The 27,160-nt window shown below is 51.9% G+C and overlaps 1 protein-coding gene across 5 annotated transcripts in view; it reads right to left on the bottom strand.

Moving 5' to 3' along the window:
* The window catches only part of LOC139746573 (uncharacterized), a 408,313-nt gene that overhangs the window by 88,911 nt on the left and 292,242 nt on the right, over window positions 1-27,160 (bottom strand). The window contains exons 1-2 of one of the 5 annotated variants that reach the window (XM_071657951.1): window positions 22,450-22,536; window positions 20,960-21,599 (exon numbers count right to left, since the gene is read on the bottom strand). The exons of 3 other annotated variants lie outside the window; for them this stretch is intronic. In XM_071657951.1, the coding sequence (XP_071514052.1) occupies window positions 20,960-21,092 (133 nt within the window). In that variant the 5' untranslated portion in view covers window positions 21,093-21,599; window positions 22,450-22,536. Of the gene's footprint in view, window positions 1-20,959; window positions 21,674-22,449; window positions 22,537-27,160 lie in introns of those variants that run through there. One more of the 5 variants, XM_071657950.1, reaches the window with a different exon arrangement.

Raw genomic sequence — 27,160 nt, 5'->3', positions numbered from 1 at the left:
GATGCCTCCATTCTCTCCGTCTCTTGTCCTTACCTATCCACTCCTCACCCCATCCCCAGCAGAACCTCTTGGCAAGCCACCCGTCCCTCCAAAACTTCCCAGTTCGTCCACGTTCCACCAGGCCGTACCTCCTCCTCCTCCTCACACACACACACACACACACACACACACACACACACTTCCCCACGTAAACTCACAACGCCTCACGATCCTTTTCCTCAATTCCCCATTACCGTGAAAGCATCTTGGGACACATAAACGCACTCATGTCTGGCACTCAGTCTCCGTCGACGTGGTTCTAAACAGGGCCCCTCGTCTCACATCCTCACTGCACCACGTCTTCCGCACTCCTTTTATATCACTCCTACAACACCACCTCCACCCCAACACACAACCCAAGCCAGGCCATTCCTTCCACGGGAGGTCATCTTTCTTACACGTCTTGGGAACTAGACAATATCCTGCCAACTCCCCCAGGTCAACCTCCCTACACAGTCCTGGGAAACGAAGCAATACTCTACTATACTCCCCAGGTCATCCTCCAAGCACGTCCTACACATGGCACTGTAGCGTGACAGTCTTCCTTCACGCTGGCGTCCGTCACCCGCCGCTCCATCTATATTGACCACAGTGACGCCCTCCTGCCACTGCCTCCCTGCCACTAACGAGTCCAATTTGTTCCCCAGAAAAGGTACTCAAGCTAGACAAATGATACGCGATACAAGGAGCCGTCAGACTTTCGTGGTCACGTCCCCCCCAAATCATCCCAGCCCCCAAAAATCCTTCCTGCGTCACGGCTCCATCTACCTCGTCCACCCCAAAAAAAAAATAACCCTGCGTCACAGTCCTAACCATCTCGTCCTTAAACAGTCCCTCCTGCGTCACGAACACCCCCGACGACCCATCCCATCCCAACCCGTTCCGTCCCGTCAGCCTTACCTCGGTCCTAGCGGACGTGTTAGAAATAATAAGTAGAGAGAAACTCGTCCAAATTCCAAGAAGGTAAATTACACTGTTAATAGACCATCAACTCGGACTTCGGAATGAATGATTCATATTTAACGAATGTGACTGCTTTCCTTGGTTATATATATATATATATATATATATATATATATATATATATATATATATATATATATATATATATATATATATATATATATATATATATATTTACTGGGACTCCAAAATACCCTTTGGTGTTGTATACCTTGACTTTCGTAAAGCCTTCGATAAAACACCACATAAAAGACTTAAAAAAAGAACCCAAAGGTCACAATACAGATCAAACACGAGCGTGGGTGGGTAGAGGACTGGTTCTCAAAAAGGAAAGATAAGTGGTATCAAATGGCGAGGCATCCGACTGGCTTCAAGAGACGAGCCCGGGGTTCCTCAGGGTTCAGTCCTGGGACCCCACGTACTTTGCATCATCTACATCGACGCACTGGACACAGGACTCGACAGCAGAACCTGAAAATCTGCCGAAGTCACGAAATCCAGGAAACACAGCCCAGTCGAAGGAAGACTCCCAGAGGATTCAGAAGGCATGGAGGATAAACCGATGCAGTTATCCGACACATTGGCAAATGGAGGTCAACGTAGACAAATGCACAGTAACGCATTCTGGTGCCTAAAGTATAAAGTCATCAATATCAAACGCTCGGTAAAAGAAGAAGAGGATCTTGGAATGATTATCATCAGCGAAGGACCACAGCCATACTTACACGAGTTAAAGTACGGGGACGCAAACCTTACTCATACGGGCTGCCTCTTCCTATCTCATTCAAATTCGCAGGCGCGTTTTATCGGTACGTAGAGGTGCCTTATACCACAAAGCAAGCGTATTTACCACAGGGACAAAAAGAATCCCCCAAGAAAGAGAGCTACCAATACGGCCCAATGCCTAACCCTATGGGGGACCCACAGCCCTGCTGGCGCGGGCTGCCTCTTCCTGTCTCATTCAAATTCGCAGGCGCGTTTTATCGGTACGCAGAGGTGCCTTATATCACAAAGCAAGCGTATTTACCACAGGGACAAAAGAATCCCCCAAGAAAGACAGCTACCAATACGGCCCAATGCCTAACCCTATGGGGGACCCACAACAGACCCTCCTCCGTCACGTCACCAACCATCCGGACCCCTACACAACAGACCCTCCTCCGTCACGTCACCAACCATCCGGACCCCTACACAACAGACCCTCCTCCGTCACGTCACCAACCATCCGGACCCCTACACAACAGACCCTCCTCCGTCACGTCACCAACCATCCGGACCCCTACACAACAGACCCTCCTCCGTCACGTCACCAACCATCCGGACCCCTACACAACAGACCCTCCTCCGTCACGTCACCAACCATCCGGACCCCTACACAACAGACCCTCCTCCGTCACGTCACCAACCATCCGGACCCCTACACAACAGACCCTCCTCCGTCACGTCACCAACCATCCGGACCCCTACACAACAGACCCTCCTCCGTCACGTCACCAACCATCCGGACCCCTACACAACAGACCCTCCTCCGTCACGTCACCAACCATCCGGACCCCTACACAACAGACCCTCCTCCGTCACGTCACCAACCATCCGGACCCCTACACAACAGACCCTCCTCCGTCACGTCACCAACCATCCGGACCCCTACACAACAGACCCTCCTCCGTCACGTCACCAACCATCCGGACCCCTACACAACAGACCCTCCTCCGTCACGTCACCAACCATCCGGACCCCTACACAACAGACCCTCCTCCGTCACGTCACCAACCATCCGGACCCCTACACAACAGACCCTCCTCCGTCACGTCACCAACCATCCGGACCCCTACACAACAGACCCTCCTCCGTCACGTCACCAACCATCCGGACCCCTACACAACAGACCCTCCTCCGTCACGTCACCAACCATCCGGACCCCTACACAACAGACCCTCCTCCGTCACGTCACCAACCATCCGGACCCCTACACAACAGACCCTCCTCCGTCACGTCACCAACCATCCGGACCCCTACACAACAGACCCTCCTCCGTCACGTCACCAACCATCCGGACCCCTACACAACAGACCCTCCTCCGTCACGTCACCAACCATCCGGACCCCTACACAACAGACCCTCCTCCGTCACGTCACCAACCATCCGGACCCCTACACAACAGACCCTCCTCCGTCACGTCACCAACCATCCGGACCCCTACACAACAGACCCTCCTCCGTCACGTCACCAACCATCCGGACCCCTACACAACAGACCCTCCTCCGTCACGTCACCAACCATCCGGACCCCTACACAACAGACCCTCCTCCGTCACGTCACCAACCATCCGGACCCCTACACAACAGACCCTCCTCCGTCACGTCACCAACCATCCGGACCCCTACACAACAGACCCTCCTCCGTCACGTCACCAACCATCCGGACCCCTACACAACAGACCCTCCTCCGTCACGTCACCAACCATCCGGACCCCTACACAACAGACCCTCCTCCGTCACGTCACCAACCATCCGGACCCCTACACAACAGACCCCTTCCCTCATCAGGGCCTCATCCGCCCCGACACCCATCCCTCCCGACGAAGCTCTCAGGGCCAGAGCAATCCCTCAGCGTCGATCGCTGTGACAGAGGGAGAGGAGGGCCACAGCAAGGGCGTCCCTCTGCCTCGCTCCACACCCACGTCATCCCAAACGCACAAATGTAAGCCAGCTTGATAGCATCTATTTATTTTCTATATCGTAATGATGGCGTACGTGGGACAAACACACCCCTTTGGAACGACCGTGTTTATACAACATTAATCGCGTCAGCTGCAATAACATAAGGGGGAAAAAAAAAGAAGAAGGAAAGAAATGCAACGAAACAACAGAGTCCATTAAATTGAGAACCCCTCGTGGAATAAGTGGTACATGTGCACACGACAAAAAAAGAAAAGTTATCCTTAACATTTTTGTATTAAACAAGATAACACAACGGACGAAGCATTTTGACAAATGCACGAGTATCTTATCTCACATTGGTATCCCTGCTTTCCTTTTATATATATATATATATATATATATATATATATATATATATATATATATATATATATATATATATATATCCCTGGGGATAGGGGAGAAAGAATACTTCTTCACGTATTCCCTGCTTGTGTAGAAGGGGACTAAAATGGGAAGGAGCAGGGGGCTGGAAATCCTCCCCTCTCGTTTTTTACTTTTCCAAAAAAAGGAACTGAGAAGGGGGCCAAGTGAGGATATTCCCTCTAAGACTCAGTCCTCCGTTCTTAATGGTACCTCGTAAGTGCGGGAAATGGCGAATGTGTGTGTGTGTGTGTGTGTGTGTGTGTGTGTGTGTGTGTGTGTGGGTTGGGCCATTCTTTCGTCTGTTTCCTTACGCTACCTCGCTACCGCGGGAGACAGCCACTAGGTATAATAACATAACAATATACAGAGAAAGAGCACAATGTTCCCAAACAGTAAAAATACATCTTATTCACATATCATTTCGAGAGCAGCTGCTCCACAGAGACCGTACCAAAATTATCAAGAAATGCTTCCCGCTTTCGCGCTCAAAAAAAACCCTCCCCCAGAGAGAGTAGCAGTGTCGTTCGGAAATACATGGAACTCGACCGTAAAGATAATTCATTTGCTGGAGGTACGTAAATTAAATGTATCTACCAATGTGTGTGTGTGTGCTGATGACATGAGCGTAGGTCGTGAAGGGGAGCGGGAGGTCGTGCCCCCGCCCCATATCCAAATAACATCCCTTTTATTTTCCTTCGTTTAATGTTGCATTAAGTACATCATCCACACGGCTGATATCATGCATGACTGTTACATAATATTCCTTGACTGAATATAGAGACTGGTCGCTTCTCAGTATATATTCATATGTATAGTAACGGTAGGCCATACTGAAAAAAAGGGGGCAACGCTCATAGCTGCTTGTTATGGAGTGTCTGCTTTACTCCTGCAGGTGGCCACCGTGCGCCCGGCAGTACAGGTGGCCACCGTGCGCCCGGCAGTACAAGGTGGCCACAGTGTGTCCGGCAGTATAAGTGGCCACAGCGCGTGCGATAGTGCAAAGGGCCACCGTGCGCCAACGGGCGCAGTACAGGTGGCCACAGTGTGTCCGGAAGTATAAGTGGCCATGTGCGTCCGATAGTACAAGTGGCCACCGTCCACCCGGCAGCACAAGTGGCCACCGTCCACCCGGCAGTACAAGTGGCCACCGTCCATCTGGCAGTACAAGCGGACACCGTGCGCCCGGCAGTACAAGTGTGGCCAAAGTTAGTTAGAAAATCTCTCATCCATTTCCCCCATTTTCTTCCTTCCCCCTTGTAACATTTCATTAAGCTACTCTCTCGCGCGCGGTCGTCCATGTTTACTCTCGCAAACGCCTTAACAAAAAGCCCGTGGGAAAAGTTGGCTTCATGCTCTACCTTCTCATTAGCGTTTCCATGCATGTCATTACGGCGCGAGGCAGCGCTGCTGGTCGAGTCTGCCTGCTTTTGACTAGGAGGGGGCGGGGTTGGGGGGGGGGGGTTAGTAGTAGTAGTAGTAGAAGTAATAGTAGTAGTAGTAGTAGTAGTAGTAGTAGTAGTAGTAGAAGTAGAAGTAGAAGTAGAAGTAGAAGTAGCAGTAGTAGTAGTAGTAGTAGTAGTAGTAGTAGAAGAAGTAGCAGTGGTAGTAGTACTAGTAGTAGTAGTAGTAGTAGTAGTAGTAGTAGTAGAAGTAGTAGCATAGTAGTCCAGATCGTGCTGGTCGACCCCGTACGCGACCTTCGCTGGTAATAAGTTACTTTCACGAATCCCTCCCTTGATCACCCTCTTCAAACACTTCTAATCACAGGTCGTGTTAGGCTAACTGGGTCTTCCTTACTCTTCTTATTTTTTGTTTTGAGCGTAGGCAAAGTCTTTTGGGACCTTCTTCTTCTTCCCCACCTCACCTTCCTCCTCTTTCTTCGTGTCCTGGTGGTGAGGGAACCTTTCAGGTATACTGTCCTGCAGTGGACTGGTCTGCGCCTCGTCTTACGGGGGTACACTGGCGAGAGAGAGAGAGAGGGGGTGTGTTCTGCCAAACGCAGGCTTCGCCTTCTTGTACATATATATATTGCCGCGGGGTTCCCATATGGCCACAGGAGTTCTGTCTTGGTTGGGTTTCTGCTTCCCATTTACGTTCATAACTGAGAGGTTATATAGAATATATCGGTCTGTGCATGATCGGTTTTCACTCGTGCGGTCGTTCACCGAGTGCGGTCGTTCACCGAGTGCGGTCGTTTACCGAGTGCGGTCGTTCACCGAGTGCGGTCGTTCACTAAGTGCGGTCGTTCACTGAGTGCGGTCGTTCACCGAGTGCGGTCGTTCACCGAGTGCGACCGTTCACCATATGCGTCGTTCACCGAGTGCGTCGTTCTCTCGTGTTTTCAATACCGACTTAATACTGTTGGCCAATCGGCATTTGGCACACATATATTTATTTTGTGAAATGTCCTTTGTGAAATGAGTCATCTACTTTAAAATGGCCAATGTCTCTCTCTCTCTCTTTTTTTTTCTTTCTTTGTTCTGTTTTTCCTTGTTCACGTAAGCAAATAAGAATTTGAATAACTTCCTCTTTTTTTGTGTCATAAATGTCTCCCTTATTTCTATGTCAGTACTTATCATTTTCTCATCATCCAACTGTTCCATACCATCCCTGTTCCTTGCACCTCTCTCTCTCTCTCTCTCTCTCTCTCTCTCTCTCTCTCTCTCTCTCTCTCTCTCTCTCTCTCTCCCTCTTCATCCAGGACTTGGATATAAGTCGGGCTCGCGCGTGGCGCCCTCCTGTAAGTCTTGCTGGATGAACAGTAGCGTTTCCTCCCCGCCACGCTCGTTGAACGTTAACTATCGACCCTGGCTGGGCTCATCTGGGACTGACTTCAACCCCATATCAAGTTTTCTTTTAAATGTTTTATCTTTTATGTTATTTTTTCTTTGTAGCCGCATCATGTACGAGTCTGACTTAGCATCTCTTATACCGGGTTCTCAAATATATATACATATATATTTATATATATATATATATATATATATATATATATATATATATATATATATATATATATATATATATATATATACAAATAACGTTGTTAAAGAGATAGCAACTGCGTTTTTCGTCGTTTTTTTTTCCCTCCCGGCACAAATCTAGTAGAGTACCTAACTATGACGACATTATTATGAAAAAATGGCTGGCGGGGGCCCGCCCGTCGAACGAGAGAGAGAGAGAGAGAGAGAGAGAGAGAGAGAGAGAGAGAGAGAGAGAGAGAGAGAGAGAGAGAGAGAGAGAGAGAGAGAGAATGGGGGAGGAGTGGGAGGGAGGGAGGGGAGGCGCATACTGGCAATTATCAAATACATCATCTTTAAAAAGCACTCGGTCATCGCTCCACTGCAGTTCACGAGAGTAACAGAAAAGCCCACCCCCTGCACCGGGCAAGACCCGCACAAGTGGACGGCAGCAGCAACAGCAGCAGTAGCAGCAGCAGTAGTAGCAGCAGCAGCTCCTACACCGGCTGAGCACCTCTGGGACATCGGTGACTTCGGGAGTGGGGAGGGGATGGGGCGCGTGTGGCCTTTGAGGTATCGAGTCCTCCTGATCGACCGCTTCGGTGATACTGGTGTTCTTGATGACAAGTCACCAATTTGACCCGTGATTTTATTAGGTCCTGCGATATATATACACACACCTTCCATCATCCACCTGCCTCAAGACAAATGCTATCGTTACTGCGCACCATTGTAAACACACAGGATAAACAGTACCTTGTACTTGTACTATTGTACCCTGTACTTACTGTACCCTATACATCCCCTGTATTACTTCTAATACGCTATGTACATTGTATGTTGTATACGTGATGTATTTTCACCCTTCTTCGTATATTTTATCGGTGTATTTCATATACAATCGATACTGTATCTGAACGCACCTCTCGTGCTCTATGCAAACACCTTATATTGTACCTGAACGCACTCTTATACACTGTGTACACCTTACACTGTATCTGAACGCACCTCTCGTGCTCTATGCAAACACCTTATATTGTACCTGAACGCACTCTTATACACTGTGTACACCTTACACTGTATCTGAACGCACTCTGGTACTCTATGCAAACACCTTATATTGTATCTGAACGCACTCTTATACACTGTGTACACCTTACACTGTATCTGAACGCGCTCTCGTACCCTATGCACACACCTTATTAACGCACCCATGGCGGGGTGGGTGTCCCGTGGCCCACCTGTCACCCTCTTCTGTCGTGGTGTTGTACCCACCGCACTCACTCCCTCTCTCTACTTGCCTCCACCGCACCCCCTCTGTGGTACGCCACCTGCACTTCCCTCACACCGTGACAAGAACGCTATGCCTAACAAAGCCTGAACGAATAAAAGCCATTATAGACCCTTTATATTTTAAGAGACAAGTTTTAAAGGTATATTTCATTCCTTTTCGTTCGTATCGACAGGGGGAATGTGTGTCTTGAGTAGGGGGAGGAATTTGAGATTATTTTGGCTCCGGTGTACAGCAATGTCGTTAAAAGCAACATCTATACACTCCCTCTGGATCATGAGGTACGAATCTGAGCCACGGAATTAATGAGGAATGAGTGGCTGGGTGGAGGGGAAGAGATATAATAATGGGTGTGAGGGGGAAACCAGATGTAATGGATGTGAGGGAATCCCCCTCATGATGGGTGTGAGGGAATCCCCTCATGATGGGTGTGGGGGCATCCCCTCATGAGGGGTATGAGGGCATCCCCTCATAATGGGTGTGAGTAAATCCACACGAGCTTGAAGATAGGCAGTCACCATCTAGACGATGAAAGGGAAGGAGCACACGACAGATGTGAAGGAATCAACACGTAATGGACGCCAAGGAATCTTCTCCTCCCAGGATGGCTGTCGTCCCGTCCTGCGCCATTAGTCAAGCACAGTCAGTCGGCGAAAAGCTCCCATTTTTCCTTCCCCCAGGATGACCTCCGCCGTCCTCGTATTCCTAGACGGTTTTCGCCCAGGGCGAAGCATAAAACACTGAGTGCCTCAGACAACCCACGATAAGATAAGGACAAGACGGAGCTGGGGTTACGATAGCGATGACATACAACTCTTTCAAAAACCATTAACAGAAGATCCCTCCCTTTTTTTTATATATATATATATTTAGGTCTACTGTGGTGTGACGCCTCAGGAGGGAACGGCCACCACATCTGAGTTCGTTTATCAACAAGGAATAACGACCAATTACGTGTGACATCCGCTCCTCCTCCTCATATACCACCACCCCCCTTTTCGCAATCTTCCACGGCGTCAGGAACTGACGAAGACGTGGCCTCTTCCGCCCCAACAACAGCGCGTAACTGCGAACTCGCCTACGGCCGGTGTGACCTCAGGGACACGGGACACCGACGCGTAAACTGGAGGAAATGACACTCTGACCCATCAGTGCCAGACCCGGTGTCGTGTGGCACTACGTTGCTATACCTGTCGCCCTTCACCCCGCCCTCCATCCACGCCCCCGACATCAACGAAAATGAAGTAATGTGGAAACTAATTATTCACAACGTGAGGAAAGATAAGTTCATAGCCTCCTAAGCTGGGAAATAAGGATAACTGAGAGGAAAGATAAACCTTTACAGCCTCCTAAGCTGGAAAATAAGGGTATTAGATGGGAAGGATAGACTTTCAGCTTACTAAGCTGGAAAGTAAGGGTAATGGAGAGGAAATGTAGACTTTTAGCTTCCTGAATGGGAAAGAGAGGTAACTGAGGGGATGGATAGACTTTTAGCTTCCTACGCTGGGAAATAAGCTAACTGAGGGGATGGATAGACTTTTAGCTTCGTAAGTTAGGAAATAAAGCTAACTGAGGGGATAGATAGACTTTAAGCTTCCTAAGCTAGGAAATAAAGCTAATTGAGGGAATAGATAGAATTTAAGCTTCCTAAGCTGGGAAAGAAAGCTAACTGAGGGAATAGAAAGACTTAGCTTCCTAAACTGGCAAAGAAAGCTAACTGAGGGGATAGACGCACTTTTAGCTTTCTAAGCTGGGAAAGAAAGCTAACTGAGGGGGATAGATAAGACTTCCATCGTCTCAAACGGGGAAATAAAGTCAACAAAAGCTATACTTACGAAGCTGTGAGCTTTCACAGACAAGCTAATGAACTGGGCTCGAAGGCACGGTGATATCCAACTAGCACAAAGTTTCCTTCGTCGGCTGGAAATACGAGAAGGCAAACCACAGCACGAACGCTGCTGAGCCGCAAAAAAAAAAAGGGTAGTAAATGGGGAAGAAAGACGCAGGTTCTAGTAATCTCTGGCGACCTAAAACCAAGGAAGCAGAGCACGGACGCAGGTGTTGAAGGCGAACACAAGTCTTGGCTTCATAGGTAAGGGGAATCGAAGTCACATGCCCACAATAATACTCTCTCTCTCTCTCTCTCTCTCTCTCTCTCTCTCTCTCTCTCTCTCTCTCTCTCTCTCTCTCTCTCTGTCCTGTTGAACAGTGCGTCCCCACTGTGAACACGTATGTTCCGTTTTTCATCACCCTAAACGAAACAAAAAAAGAAAAAAAATTTACATAGAGTACATATAGCAATTTCCGGACTGAGGGAAAAAAAAATATCCGATGAGAAGTGGCTTGTTTACTTTTAGAGAGAGAGAGAGAGAGAGAGAGAGAGAGAGAGAGAGAGAGAGAGAGAGAGAGAGAGAGAGAGAGAGAGAGAGAGAGAGAGATTGGGGGGCTGAGAGGGAATTTGATGCAGGTATTCACAACGAACCAAAAGGTTCTGGTCATCTCGGTCTGAGCAGCTCCCCTGAGGCAGGCTACGCCATACACCCGTATCACCGTGTACAAACTCGTGGTCAACAGGCGAGTGAGACCGATGTATGGCGTTCTTCTCCTCCAACTGGATTGTTAACGTCGTAAGCAATGGTTCGCCAACTAGAGGAGCTTAAATGAACCCCAAGATACCCTTAAGAATATCTATGACAAGTGCTTCGCTTTTTTTTTGAAGTCCACGACAGACATTATTAGCGTCTCCTTAGGGTTCAGTCCGTATGAGTATTTCTCCTGAAGTCTTTTCTAAGTTTTCTTCTCTTCCCAGAGTAAACCCTCCACTTCTGACCTCCTCCGCCGTCACGAACAGACTCGATGGGACTCACTGATCTCCTCCTGCTTCCATTCGCTTTGGGTTCCCTCCAGGTGATGCAGAGCTAATATGAACCTCCTCGGCTGTACGACACACTCACGACAAGGGACATACATTACACTCAGATGTCCTTCTGCCCTTCTCCTACGCCCTGATATGCCTTGGTCAGCCAGTCTACCAAGACGGTGAGAAACACATGGGGGGTCGGTCCACCCCGCACATGGCCTCCTGTGGACCGTGGCTGGACGACGAGGCATCAGTGTTGACACGGGTGGGACCCGTGTCAGACCCATGGGGCGAAGGGGGTTGGAGGGGGGAAAGGGGTATTATTCCTGCCGCTGTAGCATCTTGAGCAAGATGGCATCCGCCCCAGCCCCTGAGGTAATACCACCCTACCTACCCCGACGCCACCACGCCCAGGGAGGAAGGGAGGGAGGGAAAACTATGGCGTGCATATTCCTGGCGGAGGAGAGAGGAGGGGCACCACATTACGCAACCTCTTACTACGCTTCAGCGCTATATACGTCCCGACCAGCGACCACACCACCAAGGTCGGTAGTACGCTGGGGAACAGTTAGGGACTCGCACATTCATCCACCCTGACAACGTGATAATGAACGGGTGACAGATAGCGCCAAAATGGTTGAATAATAGAGTGTTGAAGATTTTCTCCTTTTTCTTCCCCCAGGGATGAATAATATGGGTCTAAATCTGGCTGGCTGTGGTGGTGGTGGTGGTGAGGGCGGTACCCCACCGGGTGAGGAGGTGGTGACCCGCCCTGCCCCCGGCCCAGGGCTTTCCCTGCCCCGTATGTTCCTTCCATAGACCCAGGAGCCGCCCCTGCCCTGGTCCGGGATGCGGCCCCGCCCCGCCCTGCACGGCGTCGTGAGGGACCCCGACACGTGCGACATTCCTTCAGTGACGGATGAGAGGGCGGCCGCCACGTGCTGTGGCACCCCTGCAGCTGCCACCCCTCTCCCCTACCACTCCTGCTGCTGCCCTCTCCCCTGCCACCCCTGCAGCTGCTGCCTTCTGCCAACCTTGCCACTCCCCCGACAGAGCTGACACTGGGAATGTTCAGGATACCATGGTTTCTCGCGACTTACCACATATGCACACCTGTCCCCTTGACGTACTCTTGGAAGCTACAGTATCACTCCGTCTAGTACAGGTCCTGTCCTCTCCATAAATGATGTTCCTTAAACCTGAAACGATTATAAGACTTGCTACTACTGCTACCCAGTCCTTCAGCACTACTACTGCTACCCAGTCCCTCAGCACTACTACTGCTACCCAGTCCTTCAGCACTACTACTGCTACCCAGTCCCTCAGCACTACTACTGCTACCCAGTCCCTCAGCACTACTACTGCTACCCAGTCCTTCAGCACTACTACTGCTACCCAGTCCCTCAGCGCTACTACTGCTACCCAGTCCTTCAGCACTACTACTGCTACCCAGTCCCTCAGCACTACTACTGCTACCCAGTCCCTCAGCGCTACTACTGCTACCCAGTCCCTCAGCGCTACTACTGCTACCCAGTCCCTCAGCACTACTACTGCTACCCAGTCCTTCAGCGATACTACTGCTACCCAGTCCTTCAGCGATACTACTGCTACCCAGTCCTTCAGCGATACTACTGCTACCCAGTCCCTCAGCGCTACTACTGCTACCCAGTCCCTCAGCACTACTACTGCTACCCAGTCCCTCAGCACTACTACTGCTACCCAGTCCCTCAGCGCTACTACTGCTACCCAGTCCCTCAGCACTACTACTGCTACCCAGTCCCTCAGCGCTACTACTGCTACCCAGTCCCTCAGCGCTACTACTGCTACCCAGTCCCTCAGCGCTACTACTGCTACCCAGTCCCTCAGCGCTACTACTGCTACCCAGTCCCTCAGCGCTACTACTGCTACCCAGTCCCTCAGCGCTACTACTGCTACCCAGTCCTTCAGCGCTACTACTGCTACCCAGTCCCTCAGCGCTACTACTGCTACCCAGTCCCTCAGCACTACTACTGCTACCCAGTCCCTCAGCGCTACTACTGCTACCCAGTCCCTCAGCGCTACTACTGCTACCCAGTCCCTCAGCGCTACTACTGCTACCCAGTCCTTCAGCACTACTACTGCTACCCAGTCCTTCAGCGCTACTACTGCTACCCAGTCCCTCAGCGCTACTACTGCTACCCAGTCCCTCAGCGCTACTACTGCTACCCAGTCCCTCAGCGCTACTACTGCTACCCAGTCCCTCAGCACTACTACTGCTACCCAGTCCTTCAGCACTACTACTGCTACCCAGTCCTTCAGCGCTACTACTGCTACCCAGTCCTTCAGCACTACTACTGCTACCCAGTCCTTCAGCACTACTACTGCTACCCAGTCCCTCAGCACTACTACTGCTACCCAGTCCTTCAGCACTACTACTGCTACCCAGTCCCTCAGCACTACTACTGCTACCCAGTCCTTCAGCGCTACTACTGCTACCCAGTCCTTCAGCGCTACTACTGCTACCCAGTCCCTCAGCACTACTACTGCTACCCAGTCCCTCAGCGCTACTACTGCTACCCAGTCCCTCAGCACTACTACTGCTACCCAGTCCTTCAGCACTACTACTGCTACCCAGTCCCTCAGCACTACTACTGCTACCCAGTCCTTCAGCGCTACTACTGCTACCCAGTCCTTCAGCACTACTACTGCTACCCAGTCCTTCAGCACTACTACTGCTACCCAGTCCTTCAGCACTACCACTGCTACCCAGTCCTTCAGCACTACTACTGCTACCCAGTCCTTCAGCGTCTCTCAAGAGCTTTTTTTTTCCCCCCCTCTCGCTGGCAAACGCCTTTAGTGAGTCAGTTCCGAGTTTGGAGTAGGAGGCCAGGGAACAGGCAAGCAACACGGTCATGATGCTAATGTACAACTGGATGTGTAAGCAACCATCCCAGGCTTTACTATTCAGGGAGTGAGTGATGGAAGGATCAGTTTCGTGTCAAGCACTCTCACCGGAGCGTGTTGTGAGAGCTGGCATGGATGGAGTCATGAGAGGTATACAGCGTGAGCCTGGATGTGGGTAAACGTACCTCACTGCCATGAGAATATCGTAAGGTTCACAGTGGGTCGAGGTAGACCAAAGGCTTAGTTTATCCTCGTAAGGAGTGAGTGACACTGAGGATTAAACACGGATGTATCGGTGGCCAAGGTGTGTGTGTGTGTGTGTGTGTGTGTAGCCACAAGCACCTCCCACGCACCACTGTCAAACAAACTGACGCTACGAACAATGGTCGTGATTTTTGCCGGTGTGTCGTAACTCATGCCTGCCTCTCTCACCCTCCCCGCCACCCCCTTTCCCTTGTCAGCGCCCAGCCTTATTATTACAGAAGTGACCTTTTGACCTCTGACCGATAAATGTAACTCCCGAACAAATGTTTTAGAAAAAAAAATTCTTTGTTGATTTTTACCTTTATTCCCCCACCCCCCTCACCCGCTCCCGATTATTCATCAAAGATGGATCCAGACCAAAATGGAAACAGATCAAATATCGCACACGTATCGACATGTAACCTGGTACGTCAGGCAGGAGGCTGAGGAGTAAGGCTGGTTGCTGTGGGAGCTGCGGGGTTAGAGGACGGCCCCTGAAACCAAGGCAAAGTTGGGTAAAAGAACGCTTCACACACACACACACACACACACACACACACACACACACACACACACACACACAAACGAACAAACAAACAAGAGACACTAGAGGTCAACAAGGTCGTAACACACATTAAGTTTGGTACAATAATAATTCTTTCTTAAACCACAGGTGGCGTGTGTCACTTAACCCCCATGATATGACCCTTAGGGACAACGTCGAGGCCAGGCCATCATACCCAAGGGTCGTACAGTCGTGCTCTGGGGGTCGTCACGTCGTGCTTAAGGATGGGACGGTCGTGCCTAAGGATGGGGCCGTCGTGCTCAGGGGGTTGTCGTGTCGTGCTTTAAGGATGGCCCCGTCGTGCTCAGGGGGTTGTCGTGTCGTGTTTTAAGGATGGGACGGTCGTGCCTAAGGATGGGGCCGTCGTGCTCAGGGGGTTGTCGTGTCGTACTTAAAGGATGGGGCGGTCGTGCTCAGAGGGTTGTGGTGTCGTGCTTAAAGGATGGCCCCGTCGTGCTCAGGGGGTTGTCGTGTCGTGCTTAAAGGATGGGACCGTCGCGTTCAAGGGGGTTGTCACGTCGTGTTATACGGGTTACAGATCCGTCAACCTCTGCAGCAGGAACTTCCGGCAGGGGGAATGAGCCTTCGGCAGGGGTGAAGGCATCTCCGGCGTTAGACGAAGTATCTGATCTGCGAAATAAATGACTGGGTAGCGAAGCGCGCATGAGGACGGGCTGCGCCTACGGAGGACGCACTGCTCAGGGAAGTCCTACTTTACGCATGGTTCACCGCCGATGCTATGTAGCAGTTCAGCGTCTTTTTGTTGAAGTGTGTTCGTCTGGGATCCTTTTTTTTTCCTGCTCATAACGTAGATTCTGTGGGTGGGGTTATGAGCGACTCTGGTAGAGAGAGAGGAGGGAGATCGTGAATGAGGAGCGATGGCTCTGGCTCCTCCCAAATGGTCGAGGGTGACTGGGGGGGAAGGGCGGCCATATCATGCTGTTTATATCAATCATGATGTGTTGTATCTATCGTAATCTAACCTCCCTTCTCCTTCCCTTGCTTCCATGTCGTCTCACCTTAATAGAAAAAAAAATCGGCTGATTCAACTGAAATATATAGGGTGAAATTTAAGAAAACATTATTCCATGTCGCGATTCCTTGCAACTACCACATCGTGAGGGCCTCGTAAACAAGGCGGACAGAAACTTATCACAATTATCATGCACAGATAACGCACAGTGAACGGTATAGGTCATTATGGCATCAATAAAGTCAGGTAAATGTCATCAAAGACTGAACAAAACATTAGAGCCGAAGTCCTCATTCAAGCATGCCATGGAGATATATATGTCTCTGGTCATATATTTCGCACCGCTCACACATACTCCGCTCCTAATCAGGTGAAATACCTGACGCGTTGTGGCAGTTGAGTTATTTCGCAGAAGTCTCCTTTAATTCGCTTGACACCGGAGAGGGAAGGAACCTCCGGCAGGGATGGGGGTTATTTGCTTGACACTGGGGAGGGAAGGAGCCTCCGGCAGGGATGGGGGGTTTCCGATAAGGGGGGAGGTGTGGCGTGGCGCGGTGCGTGGCGTCTCGGCAGGGGGTGAGGAGGGGGAAGTCTTCGTCCGGGAGGGCGTCTCATAAACAAATCCATCTGACCTCAGGTCACGATGTCGCCTGCCTTTTTACCCTCCGTCTGTCAGACAGGCGAGGAGGAGGAGGAGGAGGAGGTCACGAGACTGATTTAAAAGACAGGGACCAGGAAGAAACGGCACACACACACACAACAGCCACGATTGTGTGCGAGAGATATTTTCCCAGGAGGGAAAAAAAGAAAAGGAAAATAATCCCCTTAACATACAGAGGAGTGGAAGCAGGGACACTTTCGCGCGAGCCTAGTTATAAACAGATGACATACGGACGATGAAGGATGGTGATGAAATAGTAATGGTGACGTACACTGACGACAGTGATGGGGTGAGTGTGGGGAACGTACTGGCGGTAAAATGGTGCAAAAAGTGGAATACATCTGACCACAACGTATGGTACAGTCGTGCACTGTACTACACTGTCATGAACGGTGAATCAAGTTGGGCGTCGGCCGTTTCTCGGTACTTCTATACTTAAGCAGTCTCCCTCACGGTGAGACGAATTAGACCGAACTCGATGGAGCTAACTGGAAACACAGGTGACAAGGTCCAGTCATCATCCTTGATATAACCAACCACACACTGGTGGCTGGGGTGTGGTATAACCACATTGGTGGCTGGGGCATGTTATGACGACGATCCTGGGTAGGGTATGGTATAACCACATTGGTGGCTGGGGTATGTTATGGCCACGATCCTGGGTAGGGTATGGTATAGCCCTACTGGTGGTACGTTTATGTTATAACCAAAGACTTGTACATAACACCTTTCCTAAGCAGCGTGGCCTGGTTCAGGAGGGTCAAACTTCCTCCCTCACCATACAATGCTCCGTCACCAGTACTGCAGGACTGTTTCCTTCATCACCAAGATGTCCAACTGACGCGCTCCTACGCTGGCTGACCCCGTGAACAAGAACATCTAGAGAGCTCTCCCTCATCCGTCTAGCAGACGATTCCACATCTCTTGTGAGGCACTACGGCCTCCCGAGTGTTTGCGTGTGTGTGTTTGTGTGTGTGTGTGTGTGTACGCAACGTAAGCTGACAAGGGAAGACGAAGGTAAGTTTGTGTGTTGTTAGGACCGACTCGGACACCTGCTAACAATATGGAGGTTCAATATGCCCATTCATCTTCCTACCAGACTAAAGGAAGTCTTGATATGTCCATTGCACCTTCTGCTATCATGCCACATCCACGCGCCTCCTCAGGATGGCCCAGGGTCGTGGAGTGAATTAGAAGCGTACGTTGAACTCCGAGTTTACGGAACAGGTCTGAGCACAGTCCATCAGTGCCTGGCAAGCGGACATCTTCACGTATCTTTAACTAGTCCAGCGACAGGTAGGCTGGCTTGTTGTGTCGGCTTCATGAGGCCGATCAACTGCCAGTGTCATGCTGTTCGTCAACGTCAAGCTACGGCCACCACCACATTGCAAAAGTCTTGACCACCTTCTTCAGGTGTTGAGGACGATTCTACGACCGCACCCACCCTCACTATGGATGAGGCCCTGCCAACAACACCACCTTCTTCAGGTGTTGAGGACGATTCTACGACCGCACCCACCCTCACTATGGATGAGGCCCTGCCAACAACACCACCTTCTTCAGGTGTTGAGGACGATTCTACGACCGCACCCACCCTCACTATGGATGAGGCCCTGCCAACAACACCACCTTCTTCAGGTGTTGAGGACGATTCTACGACCGCACACACCCTCACTATGGATGAGGCCCTGCCAACAACACCACCTTCTTCAGGTGTTGAGGACGATTCTACGACCGCACCCACCCTCACTATGGATGAGGCCCTGCCAACAACACCACCTTCTTCAGGTGTTGAGGACGATTCTACGACCGCACCCACCCTCACTATGGATGAGGCCCTGCCAACAACAGGTGATTCACCAACAATAGATGGGTCCCTTACCCCTGCGTCCTTCACACCATTCACCATACCACAGGTATTATTATGTAAACACTCTAAAGACCTTTACCTTTCACATCATATACCAGAGACAGACCACAAGCCTTGAACAAACACTCCACGACCGTTTATCTTCTGTTTCACCCATTGGTCCACACCACAAGTGCCTAATAAAACACTCAAAGAGTCATTCAGCCTGTTCCACACACTGGCTCATAACAAGTGACGTTCTGTAAACACTCTGAAGTGCGTATATTCACACCTCGAGATGTGTCGTGTTCATAGTGGCGGGTGAGCTACAGTTGCTGCATCTCCCATTGGCAGAGGGACCTTGTGTATGCACACAACATACACAACTTCACGTTCTGGTTCCCACACGACAAGACTAGTTTACCGTCATTTCCTCAAACGATATTATTCGTTTCTATCCACATTTTTCCTATTTCACTTTCTTCTTCCCCCCCCCAAACCATTTGTCTTCAGTTCCGTACGTCTGTCTTTTCCCGGCCTGACGCCTCCCATAGCTAACCAGGGAAAGTCTCACATTGGAGGGAGGGAAGTACCCTAAACTTCCGACCGCTTCTTCGTGAACACGTGATGAGACTGGCTGTCCGCCTGCCTCTTGGTGGCACCTGTAACTCGTCTCGTTATTTACAAATTCTCTCTCTCTCTCTCTCTCTCTCTCTCTCTCTCTCTCTCTCTCTCTCTCTCTCTCTCTCTCTCTCTCTCTCTCCCATGATGACATCTATCCACGAAAATAATACTGTCGTCATCGACAAACCGAAACTGCTTGAAAAGAGAGCGACGCCACTTCACTTCTTGCAGAGTTGACGTCATTTTCCATCCTCGACTCCCTTGACCTCAGATCATCTCGTCTACCTCAAGAGTATAATCGGTGGTTGGCTCTTCCCACAACCCGAGTCAGTCAACACGATTACGTTCCCTGAGGCCCACGCGTGGGAGGTGGGAGGGAGGGGGCTGAAGGACGAACCCCCTAGTGCCGCTGACCTACACTGCTGGGGGTGACACAGGACGCTACTACAAAGGACGTGGTAAGGTGAGGGTGTAGCAAATCCCTCCCTCGCTGTGATGGGCAGATCAAGGAAACCCTTTCGTGTATTCATTTCCACCCACGTCCGGCACGAACGCAAATATATGTTTGTTTTCCTTGGCATTCATTTGTAACGATAAACATTAAATTCCCACCAGCTGGAAGATGATGGAGATGGGCGGGGGAAGGTCTTTCAGTTGACGAAGGGTTGGGGGGAGAGGGTCTTCGGTATACAGGGAAGGAGGTTTTATAACACCCAGATAGAAGATTTCACATGCACGGGATCCTGCCATACTTAGACAGACAGTGTTCTAATTTCTGTACAGCTACGTCAGTAAAGTGTCTGATAAGGGTTTCTGTGAAGGTCAAGACCATTTGGCGGGCCTTCTGTGAGTTGGCAGGCCTTCTGTGAGCAGGTCGACTTTCTCGTCTTCGAGAAGGGGTCCTGAATGTTAGCCATGGAAAGTGTGTTATCTGTACCACCACTGTTCTGGGTGTAAATACCTATTTGCACCTAACCTAACCTGACCTTCTTTCACTAATTACCCGAACTTGGGTTGAATTTCATCACCCACGTATCTGGTTAACTATGGCGCGTTGTCTAGCAGGCTGACGCAATCTTCCTGGTTGTTGACATCCCTCATTACCCCGGCGTCATCCGCAAACTCGTGTGTGTGTGTGTGTGTGTGTGTGTGTGTGTGTGTGTGTGTGTTTACCTACACTCGTTGGTAGGGGTGGAGATGCTGCTGTGGCTCTGGTGGTCGTGTTCAGTACCATAACAACCACCACGTTCAGTATGAAGGTGGTGTACTCTTCTGGGTGGGAGGTGTGAGTGAGGGGGGTAGGCAGGCCAGGCCAGGCCGGGCCGGGCCGGGCCGGGCCGGGCAGGGCCATGGAGATGGCTTTAATTTCCTTGTTAGTAAGCACCACGTCCCCTCCGCCTGGAGACCGTACCAGCTCCATTAGCTCATTTCTCTCACAGGTAAATGTGTGATGGTGTTACGGTGCCACCAGTGATGGTCTAAGGTGGTACCAGTGATGGTTTAGGGTGATACCAGTGATGGTGTAAGGTGGCTCCAGTGATGGTGTATGGTATTACCAGTGATGGTGTAGGGTGGCACCAGTGATGGTATGTGGTGATACCAGTGATGGTATGTGGTGATACCAGAGATGGTATGTGGTGATACCAGTGATGGTGCATGATAATACCAATGATGGTGTAGGGGTGCCATCAGTGATGGTGTGTGGTGATACCAGTGATGGTGTAAGGTGGCACCAGTGATGGTGTATGGTGACACAAGTGATAGCGTACGGTAATACTAGTGATGGTGTATGGTGATACAAGTCATGGTGTAGTGTGCCATCGGTGATGGTGTGTATGGTGCCTCCAGTGATGGAGCGTGGGGTGCCACGAGTTATGGTGACGCTAGGCTGATGGTGAGGGCCACTGTGACGGTGTGACGATGAGGAGTGACGCCGAGCTGATGGTGAGGGACACTTACCTAGCGGGTCGTTGGAGTGGAGGTTGTGTGGTGTGGGCGGGGGCGCGAGGAGTGAGGCGGCCGCCAGGCACCACAGCCACGCCCACACCGTGCCACACGCCCACATGGCCCGCGGGGACGACCACACTCTCATCCCACAGTGCCAGCCACGGGGGTCGTCCTCTGCTCCACTAACACACACACACACACACCACGTCACTGACTCTTATTCTGCCATAATAATCATCGTCAGGTTCATCACATGGGGTACCACACACTACACACTTCACCGTACCACAGTTCACGATGATTCACTGCACCACAGCGCAAGGTGATTCACAGCACACGGTGATTCACTGTACCACAGTTCACGATGATTCACTGCACCACAGATAACGGTGATTCACTGTGCCACAGCTCAAGGTGATTCACAGCACACAGTGATTCACTGTACCACGCAGCTCGCGGTGATTCACTGTACCACACAGCTCATGGTGATTCACTGTACCACACAGATCACGGTGATTCACTGTACCACACAGCTCACGTTGATTCACTGCACCACACAGTTCACGGCGATGCACGGCTCACGGTGAAATCACTTGCCACGGCTGACCATCGAACTGGTGGAGGTGTTCAATTGTTTCGTTTTCGCCTGATACTGAACACAGGGTGAATCTGATCATTACTGGCCAGCTGGATCACAGTGGGCGACCTCTAACATTCATGGTGACCGCCCCCCCCCCTCTATAACCAGCTGGAACACCCCCAACTTCCCCCCTCCATAGTGGTGGGGAGATGGGACTAGGGATGGGAGAGGGTGGTGGGGAAGTGTTCTACCCCAGGGGAGCCTCCGTTCCCACCTGTCTCTGCCTCGCCCCTCCCTGCCCTTCCCACAGGTGGGAGGGACGTGAGCGTCCAGTCCAGACCAACACACCCCCTCCAGCAGTGCCAGGCCCGCCACCAGCCAGCCAGGGCTTACGATGTGTGGCCGCCGTCCCTGGGGGATGGCGAGGTGGGTGTTCCTGTCCAACACTACACTCGTTACGGAGGGAGGGGAGTGAGTGCACGGCGCTGGTCACGAGGCAGGTCACACTACACCGGTCAAAGGCAGGTCACGCAACGTCGGTCACAGGCAGGTCACACTACACCAGTCAAGGGCAGGTCACACTACGCCGGCCACGAGCAGGTCAAACTACGTCGGTCACGGGCAGGTCACACTACGCCGGTCACGGGCAGGTCACTCTACACCAGTCAAGGGCGGGTCGTACTACGTCGGTCACGGGCGGGTCACACGACGTCGGTCACGGGCGGGTCACACGACATCGGTCACGGGCGGGTCACACTGTTAGTTCTACTACAAGTCAGGGATCAGGGTGACGTCACAGGTGGCCCTGGTCACGTCACGCTGACGTCGGCAGTCTTGGCCAGCCCGCACGGCACGTCGGGCAGGTCAGGTCGCACGTCGCCGCCGCTGGTCAAGTTCACACGACGGGCAGAGCGGGGTGTACGTGTGGCACGGGGCGCGTAGATGAAGCACTGAGGGCGCGGTGTGCCGCACGCCCTGCCCCGCGCGCCACTAGTTGCCACGCCACGCCACGCCACTACCCTGCCTTACCCTACCAAACCCCAGCTCTTCAGTCGTAGGTTGTACGACCTCCCGGCACGTTCCTCGGGTGTCGTACGTCGTCCCGCACCGGTGGCGTGCTACGTCGGCACCTTAACAACGCTGGTCGGGGCCAAAACACAGGAGTGGGTCCGCGCGCGGCGTTGGTATCACTGTCCCACACCAGTTGCTAATTTTGCACATGCAACAGTGCCAGTCCTCCTGCTGGCCCACACCTGGCCCGGTCCCTTGGCCTTACACCTGGCCCGCCCCGATCCACTGGTCCACCACTTGGCCTTACCCGGCCCGGGGACTCGCACCTGATCTTGTATGGCCCGCTGGCCCACACCCGGCGCGGCCCGATCCACTGGCCCACCACTTGGCCCTACCTGGCCCAGAGACTTGCACCTGACCTTGTCTGGCCCACTGGCCCGGCCCTCCCACTGTCCCAAACCTGGCCTGGTTCGGTCTACGGGCCTAAACCTGGTATGGTCCAGCCCGCTGGACCACACTTAGTGTGAAGCGGCCCTACTAGTGGCCCGAACCTGTCCTGTCCCTCGAGCTGGCACTCTGCTGGCCCATACCTGAGGTGGCCATGCGGCTGGCCCACGGACACCCATCAAAGGCTACCACGTCATACCCCGTCCCTGAGGGGCTGAGAGAAACCTCCCTCCCCTCCCTGTGGGTCAGAGACCGAGGCACACTGGTGCCAGTAGCGCCCGGCCTCCCCCCCCCCCTCAACCAGCGGGGCAGCACTAGGTATGCATCCCTCATATAGAAATACTTGGATCAACCATGCAATGCACGGCAGGTTATCCTGGTGGGCGAGGCGCCCCCGGGTATCCCCTGTGGTATTCTGGGCCACTACGCCATGCCCCCCCCCCCCATAGACCGACTAACCCTCCCCTCACTCACCCCTACGCCCCATTGCCAAATAGGAGAAAAATTCACCCCTCTCTTTTTTTTTTTCTTCTCCCAACTCCCTCGACCAAGGTTCTCAGGGAAGATGTTTGACGTCAGGGAAATAGTTTGTTGTGTGCTGCTCCTCTGCCAAGACCTGGTTATTTTGACCTTGCGCTGGCGAACACCTCTGACGCAGGCGGCACTTGAGGGTAAACAATGTTAGCACACGGCGGGCGAGCACCTCCCCCCACGCTTATGTCCCGCTGACGCCTACCCATCTCCTTCAACAGGCAGTTACACGGGAGGCTGTCATGTCTACAGTGGAGGCTGTCATGTCTAAAGGAGTTCCTTTTCATCGTGTCTACAGGAGGTCCTTGCCATCATGTCTACAAGACGTCCTTGGCATCACGTCTACAAGACGTCCCTGCCATCATGCCTACAGAACTTCCTTGCCATCATGTCTACAGGAGGTCCTTCCCATCGCGTCTACAGGATGTCTCACCAATCACGTCTACAGGAGGTCCTTACCATCATCTCCACCAGATGTCTCTACTATCATGTCTGGAGGATGAACTTACCACCATGTTTACAAGTGGTCGTCCCTACCGTAACACATTCAGGGTTTAAATAGAAAGTCCTTCAGTGACGGATGCCACACGCTGCCCGAGTTTATCTCTCAAGACATAGGGAGGTGTGTGGGGAGGGAGGGAGGGTAGCGATACCTGGGGATGTGTGAGGAGGAGCCTGAGGAAGGTAGTGGCACCTGGGGATGTGTGGGGAGGAGCCCGAGGAAGGTAGTGGCACCTGGGGACGTGTGGGGAGGATAATGGTAAGGGTGTTGGCACCTGGGAGGAGCCTGGGGACGGGTGGTGGCACCTGGGTACGTGTGGGGAGGAGTCTGGGGAAGGTGATTTCATCTGAGGGTGTGCGGGGAGGAACGTGAGGAGGATGATGTCACCTGGTGGGTGCGTGTGTGTGTGTGGAGGGGAGGAGGCTCTCACCTGGGGAAGTGGGTGGCCCCCGGGGTGCTCGCCGCGGGTGGTAAGTCAGCCCAAGGACAGGTCTCGACAGCCGCGGCCGTAACTTGGCCCTCCAGCTTTTAGGGAGACATACGACCAAAGACCTCGGGGGCCACATTAACAGCAACACAGCGGTGGTATGTCTCACACATGCTTTACTCTACTCTCGTTTGCGGGAGCTGGCCTTTCACCCCCGTCGCTCAGTCCTCCGCCAGGTGGGTGGTGCCCCTCGTGAGGCCGGGTCTACAAGGCTACTTGATGCTACTGTCACATCCTCGGCCGTCCGGCCTCGATGGTCCTGAATCACTCGTCATGCAGGTTGGGGAAAGGGTCTCGTGGTCTCTCTAATGTGTGTATAGCACGATCTATCTCTCACGTCCATGTTTCCATTGGGTGCAGTTTCCAGTGGGTACAATTTCCAGTGGGTAGAGTTTCAGAGCTTTCTAGCCTGCCATAGTAATGCGCATGTTTTGCCGAGTCGATAGAGTTTGTAAAAGGACCTATGGATGTTTATTAGCCGATAAGTTTCCTTAACAAATGCGTGGGCATGTTCAAACACAGTGTTCCAAGACGGGCGAGACACAAGTGTTGCTTTGAATACTGCCATCACTAATCTTACTTCCCTGGGTCTATAAAGTCATCCTCAATATCCAACACTTCGATATCATCTTCGCAGATTCGACAGTTCCACGGTTAAGTTCTCGGTTTCATCACCACGCAAAATAGCACCACAAACCACACCATCATCATAACCAACACCCCCCCACACCACCACACCGTCGCTATCAGCACCACCACCAACCACCACCAGACCAGACCACCACACCGTCGCTATCAGCACCACCAAGTCTCGCTCGGCCAACACGGTGGTCCGACTGTGTGTGTCATCAATCGAGGTTGTCAGTCGCTAGCAGGGAGGAAGATAAGGACGCGGAGGAGCGGCCGCCTGTTTCTGTTGACCTGTCTCACTGCCGCCACAACCACCACCAACCAACGGAGCTCCTACCACACCAGACGCTCTCTCTCTCCTCACAACACACACACACACACACACACACACACACACACACACACATGCATGGCCTTATCATCACTCCGATTCCTCTAGCGTCGTCTGGACTACCAATGTTGCTACTACTGTCACTGGTGGCGTCCCACTGATAAGACGGATGAGGTCGTCACTACAGTGCGGCTCAGTTAAGGGTGAGGGAGGTGGGTGCCACCGCAATGCCTTCAGCAGACTGTTCCCCAAGAGACAGTACACATGAAGGATTAATGAACTATTACCTCATGCAATTACCCTTGGGGTGCGGAGGGGGTCTGGCTTGAGGGAGGGACTACACGTCAGTTCCGCGTCACTGGCGAAATTCCTTGGGTTCGTTCAGTTAACTGGGGATCTCACCACCACAGGCAAACTACTTCCATGAATCTTTACTATGCGTTGCATCCATACCCCCCCGGCTCCGCTCCCAGTGGTGAACCGTCTCATAAACACCTCAAATTACTACCCTGAAGGTGGGGAAGCCCATATGGGGCCTCCATGTCGGAGCTGTGTGTGGGGGGGATGGTGCCGAAACTGAAACAGCATCGACCCCTCAAGCAAACACCTGCACTCCACACATGTCCCACACTTACCCAGACATGCTCCGAACACCCTCGACTTTATGCTAACCAATATGATGGCTCGTCTATTTACCTCTATGCACGAATCTGAAGTTAATGAACACTCACACTGCCTTGAGGTAAGGCGCTCCACTCTACCGATTCGCTTACCCGTGGAATTTTGTTTTTACAGGGAGTCCTCCCCTTAACTGACTGAGTTCCTCCACTTTACCATCAGCGCCTCACCTCACCCACGGCTTATGCCACCCGCACACGTCTGTTTTCATGCTCCTCCCCTCCCCAGCCACGACCCGAGCAAGACCGAATGTCAAAACATACTCAGGCCCGTTACGGATCCCGCCGTACGCCACTCTGCACAGTGGGTTGGGTTATTCACTATCTCTGGCCGCAAGTCCAAAGGGTGGACGACATGCACACACTTAACGTTGAGGGGGAGGAGGAGGAGGAGGAGGAAACTTAAATCAACACTGCCATTACCATCATCACGAAAGCCTACCGATCGATGGCTCCCCAGGCCCAGAAACCAGCAGACGTGCCTTAACATCACCTCCCCAGTAACAAGAGACCAGTGTGGCACTGCGATTTCTACCACAAAACGTAATTCAAGAAATATGCCCGAAAAGGACATTATACCTACCATCAAATCTAAAGCACCTTCAATACCTCCGACAACCAAGCCTGTGGTATGGGAAACTGAAAGCTGAGTTTGGCTTTTTCTTCAGCTCCTGTTATTGGAAAGTGATAATACAAGAAGGTGAGGGGGTTCCCCAGTCCTCAGCTCCCGCACCTTGTTATTCGCCTCTTACCACACACGCATGAACTACGTGGGTACGCTGACTCTCACGTCCTGGGAATAATAGAAAATTTGTGGTACTTGATAAAGAGGTCATGTGACTGACGTACTCTCAAGTGTGGTTTTTTTTTTTTTTTTCATACGTGATCGCCGTTTCAATCGTTAGCGGGGCAGCGCCAGGAACAGAAGAAGAAAGGCCGCATCCGCTCACATCCATTCTGTAGCTGTCATGTGCAATGCACCGAAACTACAGCTCCCTATCTACAACAAGACCCCGC

The sequence above is a fragment of the Panulirus ornatus genome, chromosome 65, assembly GCF_036320965.1.
Source record: "Panulirus ornatus isolate Po-2019 chromosome 65, ASM3632096v1, whole genome shotgun sequence".
In the NCBI taxonomy this organism is placed as follows: domain Eukaryota; kingdom Metazoa; phylum Arthropoda; class Malacostraca; order Decapoda; family Palinuridae; genus Panulirus; species Panulirus ornatus.
Note: the sequence above shows the minus strand (reverse complement) of the source record. Positions and strands in the feature narration are given on the sequence as shown.